Consider the following 19,673-nt stretch of genomic DNA (forward strand, 5'->3'; position numbering starts at 1 on the left):
ACACGGAACCGAAAGGAGTAGATACGTTCCTATACAACAGTTTCTCCGTGTGTGGTTTTTATGTGATGCTACAAAGCATAAACGGTGGTTGGTGTACGATCGTGACGATCCAACTGTACACAAAACATGTTCAACGGACAACGTATCAGCCGAATATGCAATCGTTCTTCCAAGAAGGCTTACACTTTTGTTGCTTCATATGGATGAGCAATGTCCTGTAATAGTTGCTTACTGTACCCCGGGCTCTAAATGCTGCCAGCTGTAGCAGTTACCGTTCAGGTGTTAAGAGCCGAGCTCTCGTGTCGAATGGCACGCCAAACCTTCACAATTCGACTTAATTTTATTTTACCAACATTTGGTTTTCATGACTACGCAGATGCTAGTGGATACAGAGCACAATTTTCAGGGAAAAACATCGGAAATTAGGAGTTAAAGTAAGCGATAATCCCATTCACTGTCTAACCATATATATTTTAATATATATATTCAAAGCTCACAGTCACACTTTCTAAATTTGCGACAGTTATAAAAAATTTAGAAGTAGTATTTAAAAACAAGAATTATGTTATGAAGCAAATTCAAAATGAGAAGCCACCTGATATTAAAATAGAAAGAATTGAAATATAAGACGTACATACACTTAGTTATTTTCAGAAGACAGCGGGTACTGTTTGGAAATCAGAAAAAATTGCAACATCAAAACGTACTTTTAATTAAATTAGACAGTTAGTGTTGCACAAATCTTTTAATCTAAAAACATCAACAATTCGTCAAGAAGTTCAGCTAGAGAGTGCTTCTGTATGACTGTGAAAGTTAGACATTGTTGAAAACAGGCAGATATACGAGTATATAGTCACTAAGAGGCAGAAAATGGGATAAAAATGTGGGCTTACAGAAGGCAAATGAGGGCGAGCTAGACAGAAATCAAATCAAATCAAGATGTTTTGAAAGAGATCAATAAACCGAGGAATCTGACAACAACCACAAAAAAACGAAAGTTTTTGATATTTATACACAATAAATTTTTAACAAATATTTTGGAAGGGAAAACTGTGGAAAAGACAAGAGCAGGTAAATAAAACATGATAAAAGGTGTGTTGGGAATACCAAAGGGTCAGATTTTCAAGAAATGGAGAGTGGAGCTGAGTACTTGCAGCAACGTGGCGTAGGGTTTAGAAAACAATGATGATACAGGCCACACAACTAATAGCAGATCATAGCAACACATCACGGTAATGGGTTGCAAAAAATAGTGAGGAAAGAAAAACAAAGAACTCTGTAAGTGTATTAAGTTGTCGCACAGTGATGCTGTGCGATACTACATGTGTCGAGCACAATCTATTAAAAACTCCGTTATTTTTTTTATTAGTTATTGCATTTTGTAATGCTAGGATTATGATGATACTTTTGGGAAATTAGTGTTCCAGTTCTCCTGGTCGCCTGCGCAAAAGCTACTTACTGATTGACATGTTATTCACACGAAAGGGTATGATATTTAACTCGCCTTCTTACGCTGATTCCTACAGACAAGTGGGGCGTCATCAGTATTCATTCTCTGGAAAAGACATTGCTAATATATATCGTGTGTCGCATATCCTCTAGCTAAGCCAAAAGCTTTAATGGAGGAGGAGATTAACATGTAAAGATTTTTGAAAAGAGTACCATGTGGGATGGTGGGATGAGAAATTGTTTGGACGGAGGTGGGGAATGTGATATAGGTGGTGACCTGGACAAGATGCGTCCTGGATAAATGTACACATTATCGAGCTGTTCTGGCGCTATGATCGGTCACGCCTTAGTGGTGCTGTGAGGCAGACTGATGTGAAGTTGCAAATGCCACTGGCAGCAGCCGACTTTGCGTATGTTGCTCTGGCGCCAGTCGGGACTGTCTATAAATGCGGTTCCACTAGGCATGATTTACTCCTAAACAGGAGTCGGAACGGAAGTCTGGTACAGATGATTCATGAAAGTGTCATGGGTGGGAGGTCTTTTTAGGATAAATCCAGACAGCAGGTTCACCTGCGTAAAGATTATCTCTAGCAGTCAAAAAAAGTTCTGCAAAATGAACTCACGAGAAATATTCTAACACACCAAAACAGTTGCTACAATTGGAATAACTAATATGTACATTTCAAGGACTTACGTTTCAAGGACTTACCAGTCCTTCATCAAAACATTCTATCAGTAAAAAAAAAAAAAAATCCTATTGGGCTCCAGTCTTTGAACAGACGGTAGTTTGTGCCACTGAATGCTGGTGTAGAGATATAGAAATACAACGTCTAGTGTTGGTGTTGTATCAATGAACAGACTATTACTATAAGAATACTTCAAATGTTGGAGGATCATGCATTTATATCAGAAAAGTAATGAAGTTTAAGTCAAGACATGCCCTTATTTTTTGCAGTAAGTAAAGAAAGTAAAGACGAACTCTTTGAAATATCAAGTATTGAGTTAACAGAGCTTGATATAACCCAGAAATCAATCATTTTGTGTGTGTATCAATCACCCAGACGTAGTGTGGATGCCTTTTTCAATAAATTAATGTAAGTTCTACATAAAGTCTCAATTATAAAGTTCGACATAGTTTTGTGTGGAGTAAAAACATAGACACAAATATAATAAATGAAATTAATAACACCTTCATAAATATCCATCAGAGTTTTGGCTTGTCCCTGTTGGTAAATAGTACAACAAGGGTTATAACAATGATTGTATCAGCAATCGATTAAGTGGCCACAAATATGGACAGCGAATAGTGTGATGTAGCTGTAAAAGAGCTTCGACGTTCAGACCACGTCTGCAAATAATAACAGTACAATCAGGTATGTAAAAAATTCGCAAACTGCAGACATTTGTCAGAAATGGAAATACAAGTACCTTCAAGAATACTAGTAAACCAAAATCGTGATGAAAGTATGGAGAAATCAATGAAAATGCTAAATTCTCTAAATCCTCAACATACTTTGAATTGAACTTTGGAAAGGCATCTCCGAAGTACCAACATTGGTGTCAGTGTGTCACAAAAACAAAGGATAACAGCAGGTATTAGGAAGTCCTCAAAAACCCTTGAGTACCTCAGTTCCATGGAGAAAGGTACAATAAGATTTATGGGAAAATGCTGGTTGCTTCAAACAAGTCATTTAATGACAAAAGATATATAAGCAGAGCTTGGAAGAAAAGCACTCTTGGCTATCATTAAATAGGAAACTGAGGGAGATAAACAAAAGCATTTTAACATTGTGATGAGACTGGGGACTGATGACCTCAGAAGTTAAGTCCCGTAGTGCTCAGAGCCCATTGATGAGACTACACGGAGTTTGGTAAAATATGTAAAACAAATAAATAATAATAATAATGATAATAAAACTGTATCATTTTACATTACACTTTCACACTAAGTTCCTTTTTCTTTTTTTCTGGGAAATGTTACTATGTCACGTATAATAGCCTTATCCACCATCTGAGCGCAATATCGCACTTATTTATGACAGATGCTGACTTAACTTTTCAGGCTAGTAAATGGGAAATTGTAGTAAACAAAATGGAAACCAAGCTCCGTCGATATGGCACTGACGTCAATTGATAGTACGTGTAGTGTTACGTTATGAAATAATGTGTATATAGTGTGCGTGGCGTGTGTAATGACTGGCAATGAGAAATGTATGACGTATATAGCACTAGTCTTTTACATTATTACGTAACTTCTCTGTTAAACAGTACTGTACACTAGGGGTAGACCTAATAAAATAGCACTGTTTTACACAGAGGAGGATGAGCGCTCCAATCTTCATCCGCCCAGCCTGAGTTAAGTCTCCCGCGGTTTTCCTAAATTTCTTCGCGTAAAAGCCAGGATGGCTCCTCCTTTAAGATCACTGCTGATCACGTATTTCATCCTTGTCAAACTAGACCTGTAATTATTTAAATACGGGAATATGTGAACTGCGTTATTTTTCCTGGTCTTAAATTATAATACCACGCCACAACCAATAGGCTTGTAAAAATGATCTACGTATGACTAGAACTACTACTACTACTACTACTAGTACTACTACACCGGTTAGTATGTAACACGTACATGGCTATAATCGTGAGACAGCTTTCAGAGGTGTCCATTGCCCTGTTACAGTTTGAAGCGTCTATTATTTCCGAAAGTGGAGACCGACATAATGGTATGGGTTCGACCAGTCCAACCTGTAGCAGACGTTGTCGACTAGTACAACACAGTGGACGGAGGAATAAAGTCTGTTGTGACCCCGTAAATAGTTTAGTGGTCATTCTCTATGTTCATATTTGGCGGTCTGGTACCGCTAATATCGGGGGACAATCCTGCTTTATCTACTGTTTCCACACCCACGTCTCTGACGTAGCTGACCTGTAGGACACGAAATATCACGGTATGGCAAAAGGACTTACAGGAGGGCGACCATTCTCCCCTTTTCAGATTCAAAATGATGTTAAAATTTATACGGATACTTGATTTATCTTTATTTTTTTTCTCCTAAACGAACATTAACGTTTCCTTGCGTACAGGACAGGGTGTTGCTAGGTATGCTGAAACCTGGCTAGTCTTCCACAACTTTTCATACGAAAGTATGCGATGTTTGTGAATGATTATCACTGCACTGCACTCTGCCTTCTTGCAGTCGATTATTGATACACAAATACATACAGAGGATAGAAAAAATATAGAAATACCAAAAACCCGTTACCATACCTGTTACGGTGTAGGAAAACCGATGGCATTGAAAACGAATTCCATTCGTCTCGGAATGGATAAATACGGGTCTTGTATAGATTTTAAGGGAATATTCTACCATTCTTCCTGCAAAATAGTGGTAAGTTCAGTTAACGATAAGTGGATGGCGATCACGCTCCATTTTCTCCAAAGTAGTAAATCGTAGTAGCTAGCGAAGATGCGATAATTCAAACTCGTGCTCACAAAACCAGTCCCGGACGATGTGAGCTTTGTGAACAGGGGCCCTGTAATCCTTGTACATAGCATTACCATTGGGAAACAAACATTTTATCGTGGGATGGACTCAATCAGCCAAAATGGTCACATAACGTACGCCTGTATCGCGACCGTGCAGATTAACCATGCGGCCCATGAAACAGCAGAATATGGCTGGCCAAATCATAACCGAACCACTGCCATGTCCCGGTCTTGGGGCGTAAACTCGGCTAGAAGTTGAAAAAATTGTGAAATAAGACTGATCTGACCAAATAACGTTCTTCCATTGCTCCATACTACAGTTTTTATAGCTTGGGCACCATGTTTTCCTATTACAGACATTTGTGTCATTGATGAGTGGGTTGGAATTCCAGCTTGCCCTGATTCTGGTGCTCCCTTCGCGTCTTTTGGTGCTGTCAGGACGCGCGCGTGCGACATTCAGTTCTGTAGTAACTTTTGCAGGTATCGTCCTCTTACTTCCCGTCGCAATCCTCTTCAATGACCGTTTGTCACGATCACGCTTCACACATTTTCGTCCGCGTTGTGTCAAATGGTTCAAATGGCTCTGAGCACTATGCGACTTAACTTTTGACGTCATCAGTCGCCTATAACTTAGAACTAATTAAACCTAACTAACCTAAGGACATCACAAACATCCATGCCCGAGGCAGGATTCGAAATTGCTACCGTAGCGGTCGCTCGGTTCCAGACTGTAGCGTCTAGAACCGCACGGCCACTCCGGCCGGCCCGCGTTGTGTCTTATGGATCATATTTTTCCGCTTATCCTATGTATGCCGTTAAATATTCGATACAGAACATCTTGAAACACCAGACACTTCCCATACCTTGGTTAGGGAAGCACCTACCATTCAAGCACCAAAAATTTGACTACTTACAATTCACTTTGCTGTGACGTAATACACTCATAACTACAAGAAGTTTGTTCTGACCACGAATGACACTTGCAACGTACACTATGTGATCAAAAGTATCCGTACACCTAGCTGAAAAAGACTTACAAGTTCGTTCGCCCTCCATCGGTAATACTGGAATTCAATATGGTGTTGGCTCACCCTTAGCTTTGATTACACCATCCACTCTCGCAGGCATACGTTCAATCAGGTGCTGGAAGGTTTCTTGGGGAATGGTAGCCCATTCTTCACGGAGGAGAGGTATCGATGTCGGTCGGTGAGGCCTGGCACGAAGTCGGCGTTCCATCCCAAAGATGTTTTATAGGATTGAGATCAGGACTCTGTGCGTGCCAGTCCATTACAGGCCGTTCACTATGAACAGGTGTCGATTGTGTTGACAGATGCAGTCGCCATCCCCGAATTGCTCTTCAACAGTTTGAAGCAAGAAGATGCTTAAAACATCAATGTATACTTGGCATTGTACGCAAAACAACAAGGGGTGTAAGCCTCCTCCGTGAAAAACACGGTCACACCATAACACCACCGCCTCCGAATTTTACTATTGGCAACACACACGCTGGCAGATGACGTTAACCGGACCTTCGCCATACCCCTACCCTGCCATCGGATTGCCACATTGTGTACCGTGATTCGTCACTCCACACAACGTTTTTCCACTGCTCAATCGTCCAATGATTACGCTCCTTACACCAAGCGAGGCGTCGTTTGACATTTACCTGCATGATGAGTAGCTTATGAGCAGCCACTCGACCATGAAATCCAAGTTTGCTCACCTCCCGCCTAACTGTCATAGTACTTGCAGTGGATCCTGATGCAGTTTTGAATTCCTATGTGGTGGTCTGGACAGATGTCTGCCTATTATACATTACGACCCTCTTCAACTGTCGGCGGTCTCTGTCAGTCAACAGACGAGATCGGTCTGTACGCTTTTGTGTTGTCCCTTCACGTTTGCATTTCAGTATCACATCGGGAGCAGTCGACCTAGGGATGTTTAGGAGTGCGGAAATCTCGCGTGCAGACGTGTGACACAAGTGACACTCAATCACCTGACCACGTTCGAAGTCCGTGAATTCTGCGGAGCGCCCCGTACTGTTCTCTCACTATATCTCTTGACTACTGAGGTCGCTGATATGGAGTACCTGGCAGTAGGTGACAGCACAATGCACCTAATATGAAAAATGTATGTTTTCTGGGGTGTCCAGATACTTTTAACCACATAGTGTATTAAGAACATAACACATGTGCCATTTTTGCTCAAAGTACAACAGCGCCACATGCAGGCTGGGCTGGCATCTGCATTTATGTTCTAGCAAGCATTTCTCGCGGTGTTTCCATGTTTTTGACTGACCTCTGTATGCTGCCTGTCAGTGTTAGTTGTTCGGCTAGTGCGTTTGGATCGGTCCTGAACTCTACGGTTTTCCTTCTATTCTTGGGACGCAGTTCCACGAGAAACATGTTCGTAGAAATCATTTTTGAAAACAAAGAAAGATAGAAAAGTTTCAATGACAGCTTACTTAAAACGAGAAACCAAGTCAGCAATGTTACAGGTACCCTGTATTTCAGTAACCATATCAATTACGTACGACTAGAATTTATTGTCACAATTATCGCCAGTATAAAATGTTATTAATCATTCTGCAGTATAAGTCAGTTACTTTAAGAACTAAACTTTCAGTTGAAAAAAGTCAAAAAAATGTTCTGTTATTTTAGAAGCATGATGGTATTTACAAAAATTTTTTGCACGAACAAATGATAGAAATCGCATTTAATGTCAAAATGGAATAGCTATATATAATTAATTTTAATTAATAACTGCATTTCCGCATTTATAATACATACAGTGGCATTAGTGACACCTTAGAAGAACTCATCGTCGATGAAACTGTATGTGCAGCAGCTGTTAGTCTGCAGCTGTCGTTTCTTGTAAGTAGATCTTCAACTTGGACTATATCAAATTTAAATAAGCATGATTCCTGAGCTGACACGACGAACAAACCCTGTACGTTACCGCATGAATACAGTAAGGAGACATTCATACAAATTCACTCAGTGGTTTCTGTGTGACGTATACAAAATCAGACGAACATGTCTCCGAAAACTGGCTAATTTACTCTATTGCTCCTTGAGGGTTTCTTCAACTTAAAGTAACATCTGTTCTACAGTTTTTGTTATATTAGCAGACTTTTACTGGTGATACCTGTTTTGCAGTGTTGGACAGCGTATTGTGACGAAAAGTGCAGAGAAAGACGATGACGAGGGCGACACGGATCTGGAGGACATCACTAGTCAGTACAAGGACCCTGAAGGTAAGCAGCTCGCACTCACAGCCACTATTTCCGTACCATACTCTAGCAATTATATATTGTCTCTCAGTTAATTTGACCGGTTTGTTTGACGACTTGTGATCGTGTATCGTATCACTGATTTGACAGCATTTTCATGAGTGAATGTCGAAAGTGTGGTTCGAGAATTCCTACAATTTTAATTAGGATTTCGAACTTTATTTTAGAATCTGAGGTGGATAACTGTATTTTGATACACTGAACAAAGCTGCAGTCTGAAAATTTTTACCAGATAATTTCTCAAATATAGGTTTTCTAGAATCAATTTATGATGCTGATTTTGAAAATTACTTCCATTTTCTTTATCACGTCAGAATTCTTCATGAAATAAGACCTCATATTTTAATGATTTAGATAACTAAACCACAAATATTAAAATTCCAATCAAGGTTTGCTTATTTGTAAGTATTTTTTTATTCCTTTAGGAACAAGCTTGGAACCACAGCTTCTCTAAAATTATCCATGCATTACGGATTTCAGCTGTAGCTTTCCATGTTGCTCTTGAAGATTTTTTAACGTCATCCGTCTACCTTCCATCAGGTCGCTGTCTTGGGGTTTTCTTATCTCTCTGAATAAAAAAGAACGTCTTTGTGTATCTACAGTCCATTCACCTGGCTTTAATTCCCGTGTACCACTATTTTATTTTTATTGAAATCACAATTACGTCATCGATTTCACTCTGTTCCCTGGCCCATTAATTAGTTTTCCTGTATATCCCAGTAGTTTCCAACGTGCGTCTCTCCATTATGCACTGAACAACTCTCATGTTGATTCGTTCTGCGTTGAAAATAAACTTTTCATTGCCATGAGTGAAAACTGGTGAAAAAAAAGACTGTAACCTTTCCATTTTAGTCATGTAAGTATCTTCACTTTTAAAACAGTATTCAGTTTACCAAAAGCAATACAAGCCAGTTTTATTGTCCTGCGATATAGAGACATTAGAAAATTAATCAATATACTTGTCGCTGCTGCGAACTGCTATTAAGAAAGAGAAAAAGGTATAAAGTAGTTATATGAAAAGATTTCTCATTTGTAATTGCTCAGTTTCCTAATATACGAGAGCTATGAACGTTGTGTGCAGGGCCAGACAAAGTGAAAAAAATCATAACTCAAGAAATTCTTCTAATGATATGCATCTGTTTTTCAGTAACTGCTTTTAATCCTTATAATTAATTTTACAGTGTGACTGTAATGGAAAATATCTTGTTGGTTCTTACAAGACGTCTCGGAAAGTCCTGTAAGAAAAGGAAGTGTGTTTGTTATGAATATGCCAGAAAAAAGAAAAAGAAGATCGCATTTCATTGACAGTAATAATAAAAAAGACGTATTAATAGTTCTGTACTTAATTATCAGGAGAGAAAACTCCCTCTGTCTCTCGAGCAAGGTATTAGTGATTATGAATTTCCAGTCCCTTCCTTCTAACATATTTGTCACGACAGGAGGTACGTAACTGTATCTTTTATCTGTCTGCAGTTATTCTTGCACGATAGTTAGTTACATGTTCCATAGATCATTTGAACGACTTTTTTTATCGAAATGGTGTGGAACTATTCGGCTTACAGGATATGTATACATGGTTAGTGTTAATATTAATGATCATATTATATTTTAGTCCTAATATGCAGTTACACTTAAAAGTATTTTTTTTACAGTATACTAGTTATTAGGTAATTATTCGTTTACGGAAAAGAAAGAGTTGTCCAAAAGAAATAATTTTAGGTCAAATCAGAAGTTTGCTTTACTAGGTTAGATATTTTATACTATTGGGTAAATGATCAAAAATTTTCGTTTTGCATATTGACCTGTTTTCTGAGCTTTAATAATTGATAATAAAGGACTTTTCTCCCCTCTACTGTTGTAGGTATTGACATTACTATCCTTCTCAAACTGTGATGGGTTATTTATGAAGGTTTTATTAGCGAATATATGTATTGTGGTGGTACAGTTAAAATGCCTAGCTCCTTTAAGAGATACCTACTATGCCAGTCACGGGTGGACACCACATATTAATCTTACTGATCGCTTTTGTTTCTGAGCAGTGAACTGCCCCAGAATATTAGTCCGCAAGACATTACTAAGTGAAAATATGAAAAATATGTCAGGAAGCTGATTCAAGACTAGCAGTTACACAAAGAGCGAAAGTAGGTGGACTTAACTGTCTGAGAAACTCAGTTACATGCTTTTCACAGTTCACGTTTTCAGGAATACGTGCAGCCAAGAATTTGGAGCATTCTCCTCTGTTTATTGACTCCTATTCAAGTGTTACAACAGCTGTTGGTATAACTATACGTTATACAGATCTGAAGACAGCGTATTTCCTCAAACTTTAGGGAGAATCCATTTCCATCGAACCACTTAATAATTCTTTGAAAAACATAGTTAACAATTTATTCCGCTGATTTTCTCTCTAAAGGGATTTATTGCAACACGAGTATCGTCTGCAAAAAATACCAGTTCTGCTTGATGAGTAGTAAGCAGAAGGTTATTCACATAAATAAGGAAAATCAGTGGACCCAGAGTTGAATCTTGCAGAATACCATCGTGATTCATTATTCAATAAAATTTTCTCTCCTTTGAATTACTCAGCCCAACTTTTTGCATTCTGTTTGTTTTTAAATGTGATTCAAACCAGTCGTGAGCAAAGCCACCGAGTCCATAAAATTTAAGTTTTGTTGAGAGAGTAACATAATCTACGCAATCAAATGTCTTGGAAAGGTAACAAAAATGCCGACTGGCGATTTTTGCTATTTAATGCTTACAATATTTGCTGAGTGTATGTAATATTACGTGCGTGATGATGGAGATGAGTATACACCTGGAGGAAGGGGAGGAACGAATAGCAAAAGCGTTACCTGGCTACTCTTCGAGAGCAAGTCGGGATGTCGTCGGGCTTACCTCCTCTGTCTGACGGAGATATCATCATCAACACTTTTAAATGTCGTTTCGTTATAAGGCACTGCGGAGAGGTTTTAAGTTATTCGAAGGCAATGGCACAGAGTCTCGTGAACCTGAACTAGGAGGCTCCACTTTAATTGGGTTGCCATCAGAACTCCAGAGCTGAACATTTCTTCAGTATACGCGTGCAGGGTTCTTAACAGCTACCTCTTGAGTGCGTTTAAGTAGTCGTGATTTAGCGACTTCAAACGGGAAAACTGGTACTGCGTTCCAGGAAGAGTACTAAGTAAAGTGTATTTTCTTAGTTTTTTTTGCGTTGCTTTGTAGGCTAATATTCATCTTGCTGCGACTGCAGCAGAAGTAACGCCACTGTGACAGGCCGTTTTTGCTCTAGTGTCCTTGTTCAGAGACTGGTAACGGTACTCAAAGACGCTCCTTGTGTTGCGTTGAGTCCGTAATGCGATCCGGGTGTCGCGTTCGGCTCCAGGATGCTGGGTACAGGTTGCGTCTGCATCTATATGTACATGATTACTCTGCAGATCACTTTTAGTGTTTGTCAGAGGTTTCATCGAACCACCTTCTCTTTATCGACTTTTCCGCTCTCGAATAGCACGTGGGTAAAGTAAACACCTACATCTTTCCGTGTCAAAAAGTCTTATAGAAATATAGAATCAACTTGCGATCCCCTGTTGATAGCACTCAATACTCCGTCTGACTAAGAGCCAGTTGTGTTTTATAAGGACGATAGTTTCTGAACCAGTGATAGTTTCGTGTCAATAGACAGTTTTCTTCGAGGCATTTCACAATATTGTAACGAAGTATATCACCCAAAATCCTAATTTACAGCCAACTTACAATCACATAAATGTGCGCAAAGATCCATAGTGCACCACTCGGTAATGACAAAGATAAACACTGTGGTATATTTCCTTTCGATGTGGGATCCACTTGTTGCTACAGTAGATAACTACAAGCTACCAAAATAATTTTACATTAGCACACTATACCGCAATCTCGACTGCACACACACCGAACTCAATATTACTACTATTTAAACTCAAAATTCAAGAAATACACCTATATGATATTTTTGTAGTTATCAGTCTTCAAACGGATTTTATTGCATCCACCATATTTTCCTGCTGTTTATCTGCTATACCCCTTGTGATTTACGTATTCAATTTCTGTACTTTCGATTACTCTCCCCAAATGCTCTTTTCGAATAAATGGTGGTTTGGTCTTGTAGGGAAGCAGCCTACTCACGCCGTATAAAATTCACATCAGTCTTTCAATTGTGTGCCAGCCTAGTCCGCTGTAACTAGCTCTGATGTCATAAATGTTGTGCAATACTGTAAAAATCCAGTAAATAACCTGAAACGTTTCTATCATGTCAGGAATAATACTAAATTAATATGTGTTGAATATCAGTTCAATAACTTTAACCATTTTCGAAATTTGGATGTTTTTCTGTAAAAATCATTGGCGCAACAGAAAAGAGCTAGAAACTTAAAAATTTATATTTAGACTCCTTTTTCATAATAATTTTGTAGAAACAGTATTCTGGATCTCACAAATCAAAATTTTAGTTGAAATTCACGATTTTCTGCTTTTTGTCTTAAAAATTAAGGAAGCAAGATAGATAAGTAGGCGAATAAATAAAACTAGGATGTTTAAATTTAAGTAGAACGGAGATCCGCTATAATCATAAAGATGTGAGAAGTTTCAACTGAATAACTATAAAACTACAGCGATAGCATATCTCTAAAGAGCAAGTTCAGAGCTCGTCTACTGCATGTAGTGTAATTAAATAAATTCTCTCGCCCAAAATATTTGACTTAACCACGTCAGACTTTTATTATGATTACTTACCTGTGTGCTGATTGCACATTTAAATTGAGAACTTCATCGGCCATCAGCAAAGGAAGCAATGATTTATTCGATAACTTAAAGTGGTGCATTACTAGCCCAGCGGCTAGTCGGGATAGCGGATTTGATTAGGCGTTCCCTTAGCCGTCCACACCGCGGCTTTATATATAAGAACGCTGCGCGAGAAAGAAAAAGGCACCAGTTCTCTCCAGACGCTGATTAGCGCACCACCTGTGCCGGGAGTCGCGTCGCGTCGGTATCATTGCTATAAACAGCCTCGGATGCCGTAATAAGTTACTCGGGGTACGCCTAACCAAGAAATCGTTTTCGAGTGAAGTGTTAATTCTGGGATGACTTTAATGATCTATCTTCAGTTTCTGTATGTCGTATTTTCACGTGCCGCCGCGGGACAGACATTCTACCATTATTTAGCGTGGCGTTTGATGAACATTATCATCAAATTATGCCGAGCATTCACTTAAAGATTTAATTTGAACAGTTATAGTTGCATCAGCGCATTAGAATCTGAACTGCTCTGATAGTTGGATTGTGTGGATTCTTTTTGGTCTGTGACTTTCAGAATATAGTGAACATTTTAGAGAGAATCGTTTTTGATTATGAATCCCAGACAATCTCCTAATTCCTCAGAGCTATAAGCTGTAACTACAAATGTATTTCTCACATGAAGTAGGCACTAGGAATTCTGATTACAGGCTTCACGTTTTGCTAATCACTTTCTGGTTGCCAATATTGTAGTTAGAGAGCCAGTGTTGAGAACGGCAAACAACAGCATTAAATAAATAGTAGGAACATTTTATACAACAAATAATTCCACCCGCCGCCCCACAGTCTGTTGTAGGTTATCACTGTTGTTCATTCCTAATTTCAGTACCGTGTGATTTGGTATTGTAGCTTATACACTGCCAGCAAAATATTGGTACTCTCTTTTAGAAGGTTTCCAATTTACCCAAGATTTACTGTTGCAACAGTAGATACAGGGCACGTGAAATAATTAAATTTGCAGGTCAGTAGCACAAGCGATTCTGACATGCCCGGTATCGATCCATGCTGAAACACCCATGTATACATAACGTAGACTCCACGGGCGGCAGTGTAGGTGCTAACTGTGGTATCTAATCGATTGCACAGATGACGGAAACTGTCCTGGGATACGTTATGCCACGCCTGCCCGACCTGTTCAACTCGTTCTGTAGGAGTTGTTAGCTGACGAGTCGCACGGGTCACTTCTCGTGCCACTACGCTATCTGTTGGCGCACGACGTTGAAAATTATTAGCACTTCTACTATTCCCTAGGTGGCATATCCCGTCACCGGATCAAAAACTACGTCGTCTTTCCAGATTACTAATTTTTTTCCGGAAGTGTAGTACAGTGAAGTGATACAGAAGATATGCTTGATCTTGAGACAGAATTTGATCTACGTTTCGTTGTAAGAAAATAGCAACAGCGAAAATATATGTTGTCAGAATTACTTGCATTGATTGTGAACCGAGTTCGAAACTTCAGAAACTCACATTCATGTGTGATGGGTCCTGTTAAACCTGTTATTGGAATTACGAATTATATTTTGCTTGGTTTATGGTCTTAGTCTGTTCTAAAGCACATTTATCTTCTTTCTTATAGTCTTCATGTTAATGAAACTCCTTTCACACACTCGCCGCCCCACCACGCCGTCTAATCTGTATGTAGATACGAGCTTTGACCATGAACTACAGCTGTAATTTTATGCATGTTTCTTACGACTGCCTTATTTTCCATGTACACACTTTATACATCACAGATTATGTAAACGATAAGAGATGAAATATTAGGACTACAGAGCTGCAAACGGTATCGTGGAATCGAAAATCAATTAAAATCGTTCAACGGTGGAATGGCTGCGGGACCGGATGAGAGATCTGTGATGTTCTACAGCGGTTATTCGACAGAACTCGCTCCCGTTGTAGCAGCAGTTTATGAAAGTTTAGAAATGCAAAAGTTTATCTTTTCTAAAAATGACGGACGATAAATAATATTTAGCCAACATTCAAACAAACTAACCTCACGTGTTTTTGCATTTCTTTCATTAAGCCAATAAATAACGAATCTGTGAGATGATTGGTACTGAATATTTGTGTCTATTTGTTAAACAGTTTGATGGTGGCAGGTGAACATTGTATCTGATGCTCTAAGACAATTCGATTCCTTGTTTTTATCTGCCATTGATAATGTAGACAAAGATCTACTTTCACACTTGCAGGTGGGGCGAATGGAATAAGTAATCTTAAGGGATTTTATGATAATAGTTTATACTAACCAGAAACTTTTCGCCAGTGTGTTGTGAAGCCTGTTTTTTGTGCGTTGCATTCGCGGGGAAGTAGAAAGTAGTCTTACAACCAAGGCATTTAGTTGCTCATTTTCCAGATCAGGAAAAAACGTGCTAACGAGTTTATTACTAGGTGCTGAATAATACAACTGGATGCATAGGAAAACAGATAAACAAAACAATAAAAATGGTATGGTGTTTCCGGTAAAGATTTCCCAGAAAGAAACTTTCAATGTGTCTTAAACTGAAATTTTACAGTACCTACTACGGCGGTGAGAGGTAGATTTCAAATGCGGAAAACATTCAAAAACTTGGTTGCTCAGGGAACTGACTGGAGTGATTGACGTAATTGTGACCGTAATGAAACTGAAACGTAAGTGGGCGGCACATGTAAATGAGCAATAGATGGACCATAGATGTTTGTTGGTGGATTCCAAGAAATGAGGCAAGGTCGAGAGGATGACAGAGTGTGGAAGGTGGGTAGATGAGATCAGGAAAGCTGTAGGAGCAGCATGAGTGCGTTACGTCTGAAGATTGTAATGTGCGGGAAAGACTAGAGATAGTCTTTATTCAGCAATAGATGTTCTGGCGGTTACCGTATAAACGTAAAGAAATAGTTATAATAAAAGCTGTTTAAAAATATTTTAGGCATGGCTAAATTTTGACATTTACCACTGGAGGTAATCACTACTGTAGAAACTGAAGTGGAAATGGCCCGTAAACATTAAACATTGTCTCTTAATATACCACTAAAAGACTTCAAATATGGTTTTAGTATGTAGTTTTTGGACAATGGAAACAGAAGCACTGGTTTGCGTGCCACCATCCCAGTGCCCGAGGAGTCGACGCAGGCAAGTACACACGTGCCATGGTAATCCATTATTGAACCAGTACTGTAGACGAAAATGGTCGGTCCTTCACGAAACTGAAGATAATGTCACAACCATCGTGACGCACCCTTTCTTGCGCACGATCCTCTTCTGTCCACGTCACACAAGGATCACTATTTTAGCAGCATGCTCCGTATGAGCTGCAATTTCATTGTAAGAGAAACCTCTTTTTTGGGTTAACTGCCACGAGTTTGGCTTGCGCTCCGATACTGCCACAAGGTGTACTGACACTAGTTTTTACATTTTCACCTCGTTTGAGAGCACTGTTTACTTATAAAGTAACGAGAGCGGTGCAATGCTTTCGTGTACGCCGTATCCCATGTAATCTTCACCATTTACTTCCAGTCTAGTGTCGGCACATCCAACAAGTTTTGATTTATTCGTTTCTGAACCGTTGATTTTCTTTCAAAATCTTTTCTTAAAGAATTTACTTTATTTACTACCGATTCATCAAGAACGTTAACACATTTAATCACACTATGTGAGCGTAGAAGTAGTTGCCAGTGGGTAACTGATGAAAACAAATTTCTTTCAACAAATGGAAATTTTATTCCTAAAAACCCTTTCTTTTTTAAAAAAAAGAAAAAACAGATTTAAAAATTATAATCAGAAAGCACCCTCTAAATTTCAAGTTCCAATTTATTCAGAGGCAGAAATAACTTTTTTTGTTGTTGACAGTATGAGCTTTCAGGCTAAGAAGCTTGCCGCTCGATTTTAAGACGGCCGTAGTCACGATCGCTCACAAGAACCTCTGAAAGACTACACTGGTGCAAATCTGCAACACACCAGATTACTTTAAACTAAAATTTTTAACAACTCACACAAACACATACACTATGCACCGCGTAGGAGGGATGGAAGTGGTACAAAACACTCACATTTAAAAAATTACTTGCCACCGAAAGTGCAACTTGTTTTTCAAAGAAAACTCTTACGGTGGAAGGGTGGCAACTTTATATACTAAAATGACCATTTAAATAAAACCCATGAAATGCAGACTTACATAAAATGTACAAACATGCTCTACATTACACATATACCGCCTCTCAAGATGAAAGGAAGATAAAACATATTTCAGGAATTCGGCCTTTATACCTTAAGCAATTAATTCGTTAGCACCGAATCCGACAAACATGACAGAGGCAACTGTTATCGTACGGCAGACCGACAGACAGACAGGCAGACACTAACTGCCTAACAAATGCGGACGGGAGACAGACGAGCAAGCTGGGGACGAGAGACTGACCAAGAAAACAAGTAGAATTTACAAGTAAAGGAAACAAGATATCACGAATCACTTAACTTCTAGTAAATGCGATGTCTAGCTAAGACCTGGCGCAGCACCCCCAAAACGCTCTCCCGAGCCGTCCGCTGCCAGCCGCTTCAACGGAAGCAGGAAGGCGCGCCGATCTCCCGTCTCACGGCGTCGCAGCTCGCGCCGGCCAGACCGAAGTCGTTGGTTGACTCCTGTTGCTCTCGTGTCGGCCGCGAAGCCACTACCCCTCGCTATATGGCGCGGGTCACTGGACTGACGTGGCGACCTCACATGCGCCGACGCTCAAGACGGACAAGTCATTTTGTGCCCCAGTGCGCGACCGATCAGCCGATCGATCCAACCGCCAATGACTATTGCCTGAACAAACTCGAGCAGACTGGCGGCCTAACACATAGTAGCAGTCCGGACGACAGACAGACACTGACTGCCCCACACTGACCCAGCTGACCAACTGAGCAGACTTGCCACCGAGCGAGCTCATAGCGCCCCTTAAATGCACGTGAACAGGCTACCTTTCCCCTTTCCCACCAGAGGGCGACACCAAAGCTGCGATTACCACAGCGGCGCCACCGCCAGAAACGGAGGGCGACTGCTTCACACTACGTGCTGCGGCGCGCACTTCAAAAAAGAGCCAATTTTACCACGGCTCAGTTTCGTTGTTTTTGGTGGTTCCGGTTTGCACAAACGTTAAGTGTTCGCTAACTGCTACAGTTCCACATTCATGTCAACTGTAATCAGGTATTTCAAAGTCTGCAGCTGGCTGAGAATTTGATGTGAGGTTGCTCCCGCGTTTGCCGCAGGTTCGCACGAGGAGCGCCTGGCCGTGCTGAACGCGGCGCGCTTCCTGCCCATGGCGCGCTGCCACTACGAGCTGCCGTCCACCGAGAACCACGACGTCGCCTTCGACCTCGTCGAGATCGAGAACGTCCAGCTGGGGCACGCTTTCAGCGTCACTGTCCACATACACGTAAGTCTCTACCCACTGCACTCGACCTTCTAATCTAAAAAACTAGGTTTAAACTAAACTCCGCCCGAATACGCCATGAAGGTCCAACGGCACCAACCGGCCGCCGTCTCATCCTCAGCCCACAGGCGTCACTGGATGCAAATGTAGAGGGACATGTGGTCAGCACACCGCTCTCCTTGCCGTATGTCAGTTTACGAGACCGCAACCCTCTACTCACTGCTCTCAAATTGCACGAAGGAGCAAGACGCAAGATTTCCATTTTGGTCTCAACTTTTTAGATGAAGTAGTAATTATAGCTCTGTACTTGCCTCTAGCATCAATTAGAAACTGCACCGTTTCAACAATATCATCCCCAATTCATGAAAAGGTAGAAAAGTCGTTACTGTAGAGACCTTTTTTTCAGCGGCGGCTTAGTATTTGGAGGTACCGGGTGATCAAAAAGTCAGTATAAATTTGAAAACTTAATAAACCACGGAATAATGTAGATAGAGAGGTAAAACTTGACACACATGCTTGGAATGACATGGGGTTTATTAGAACAAAAAAAAAAAAAAAAACACCCCATATTGCTTGACGCGTGAAAGATCTCTTGAGCGCGTCGTTTGGTGATGATCGTGTGCTCAGCCGCCACTTTCGTCATGCTTGGCCTCCCCCTTCGGTCCGTGCGATTATTAGCTTTGGAGTTACCTGAAGTTGCAAGTGTATCGTAATCGACCGACATCTCTAGGGATGAAACACAACATCCAACGCCAATGCCTCACCATAGCTCCGGACATGCTTTACAGTGCTGTTCACAACATTATACCTTGACTACAGCTTTTGTTGAGGAATGATGGTGGACATATTGTGCATTTCCTGTAAAGAACAAAAGAACATCATCTTTGCTTTGTCTTAGTTTTTTATGCTATTTATTGCTATTGTGATCAGATGAAGCGCCATCTGTGCGACATCTCTGAACGTTTGTATTTTTTGTTGTTGTTGTAATAAAACCCCATGTCATTCCAAGCATACGTGTCAATTTGTACCTCTCTATCTACATTATTCCGTGATTTATTCAGTTTTCAAATTTATACTGACTTTTTGATCACCCAGTACTTGAAAACTTTTGATTCTTGGGTTAGTGTTAAAAAACAGATTACACCATTTGGTCAGTCTTACACTTTAGTTACAACACATTTTACGTACGCTGTGAAGATATACATTTTTACATGTAATTCAAGCAATTAGATC

At 40.1% G+C, this 19,673-nt stretch overlaps 1 protein-coding gene across 3 annotated transcripts in view; it reads left to right on the plus strand.

The window, feature by feature from the left end:
* The window catches only part of LOC124777371 (hemocyte protein-glutamine gamma-glutamyltransferase-like), a 165,266-nt gene that overhangs the window by 133,084 nt on the left and 12,509 nt on the right, over positions 1 to 19,673 (plus strand). For all 3 annotated transcript variants that reach the window (XM_047252754.1, XM_047252755.1, XM_047252756.1), the window contains 2 exons: positions 8,092 to 8,189; positions 18,277 to 18,443. In XM_047252754.1, the coding sequence (XP_047108710.1) occupies positions 8,092 to 8,189; positions 18,277 to 18,443 (265 nt within the window). The remainder of the gene's footprint in view (positions 1 to 8,091; positions 8,190 to 18,276; positions 18,444 to 19,673) is intronic.

Source organism: Schistocerca piceifrons, chromosome 2 (assembly GCF_021461385.2).
Source record: "Schistocerca piceifrons isolate TAMUIC-IGC-003096 chromosome 2, iqSchPice1.1, whole genome shotgun sequence".
NCBI classification, from domain to species: domain Eukaryota; kingdom Metazoa; phylum Arthropoda; class Insecta; order Orthoptera; family Acrididae; genus Schistocerca; species Schistocerca piceifrons.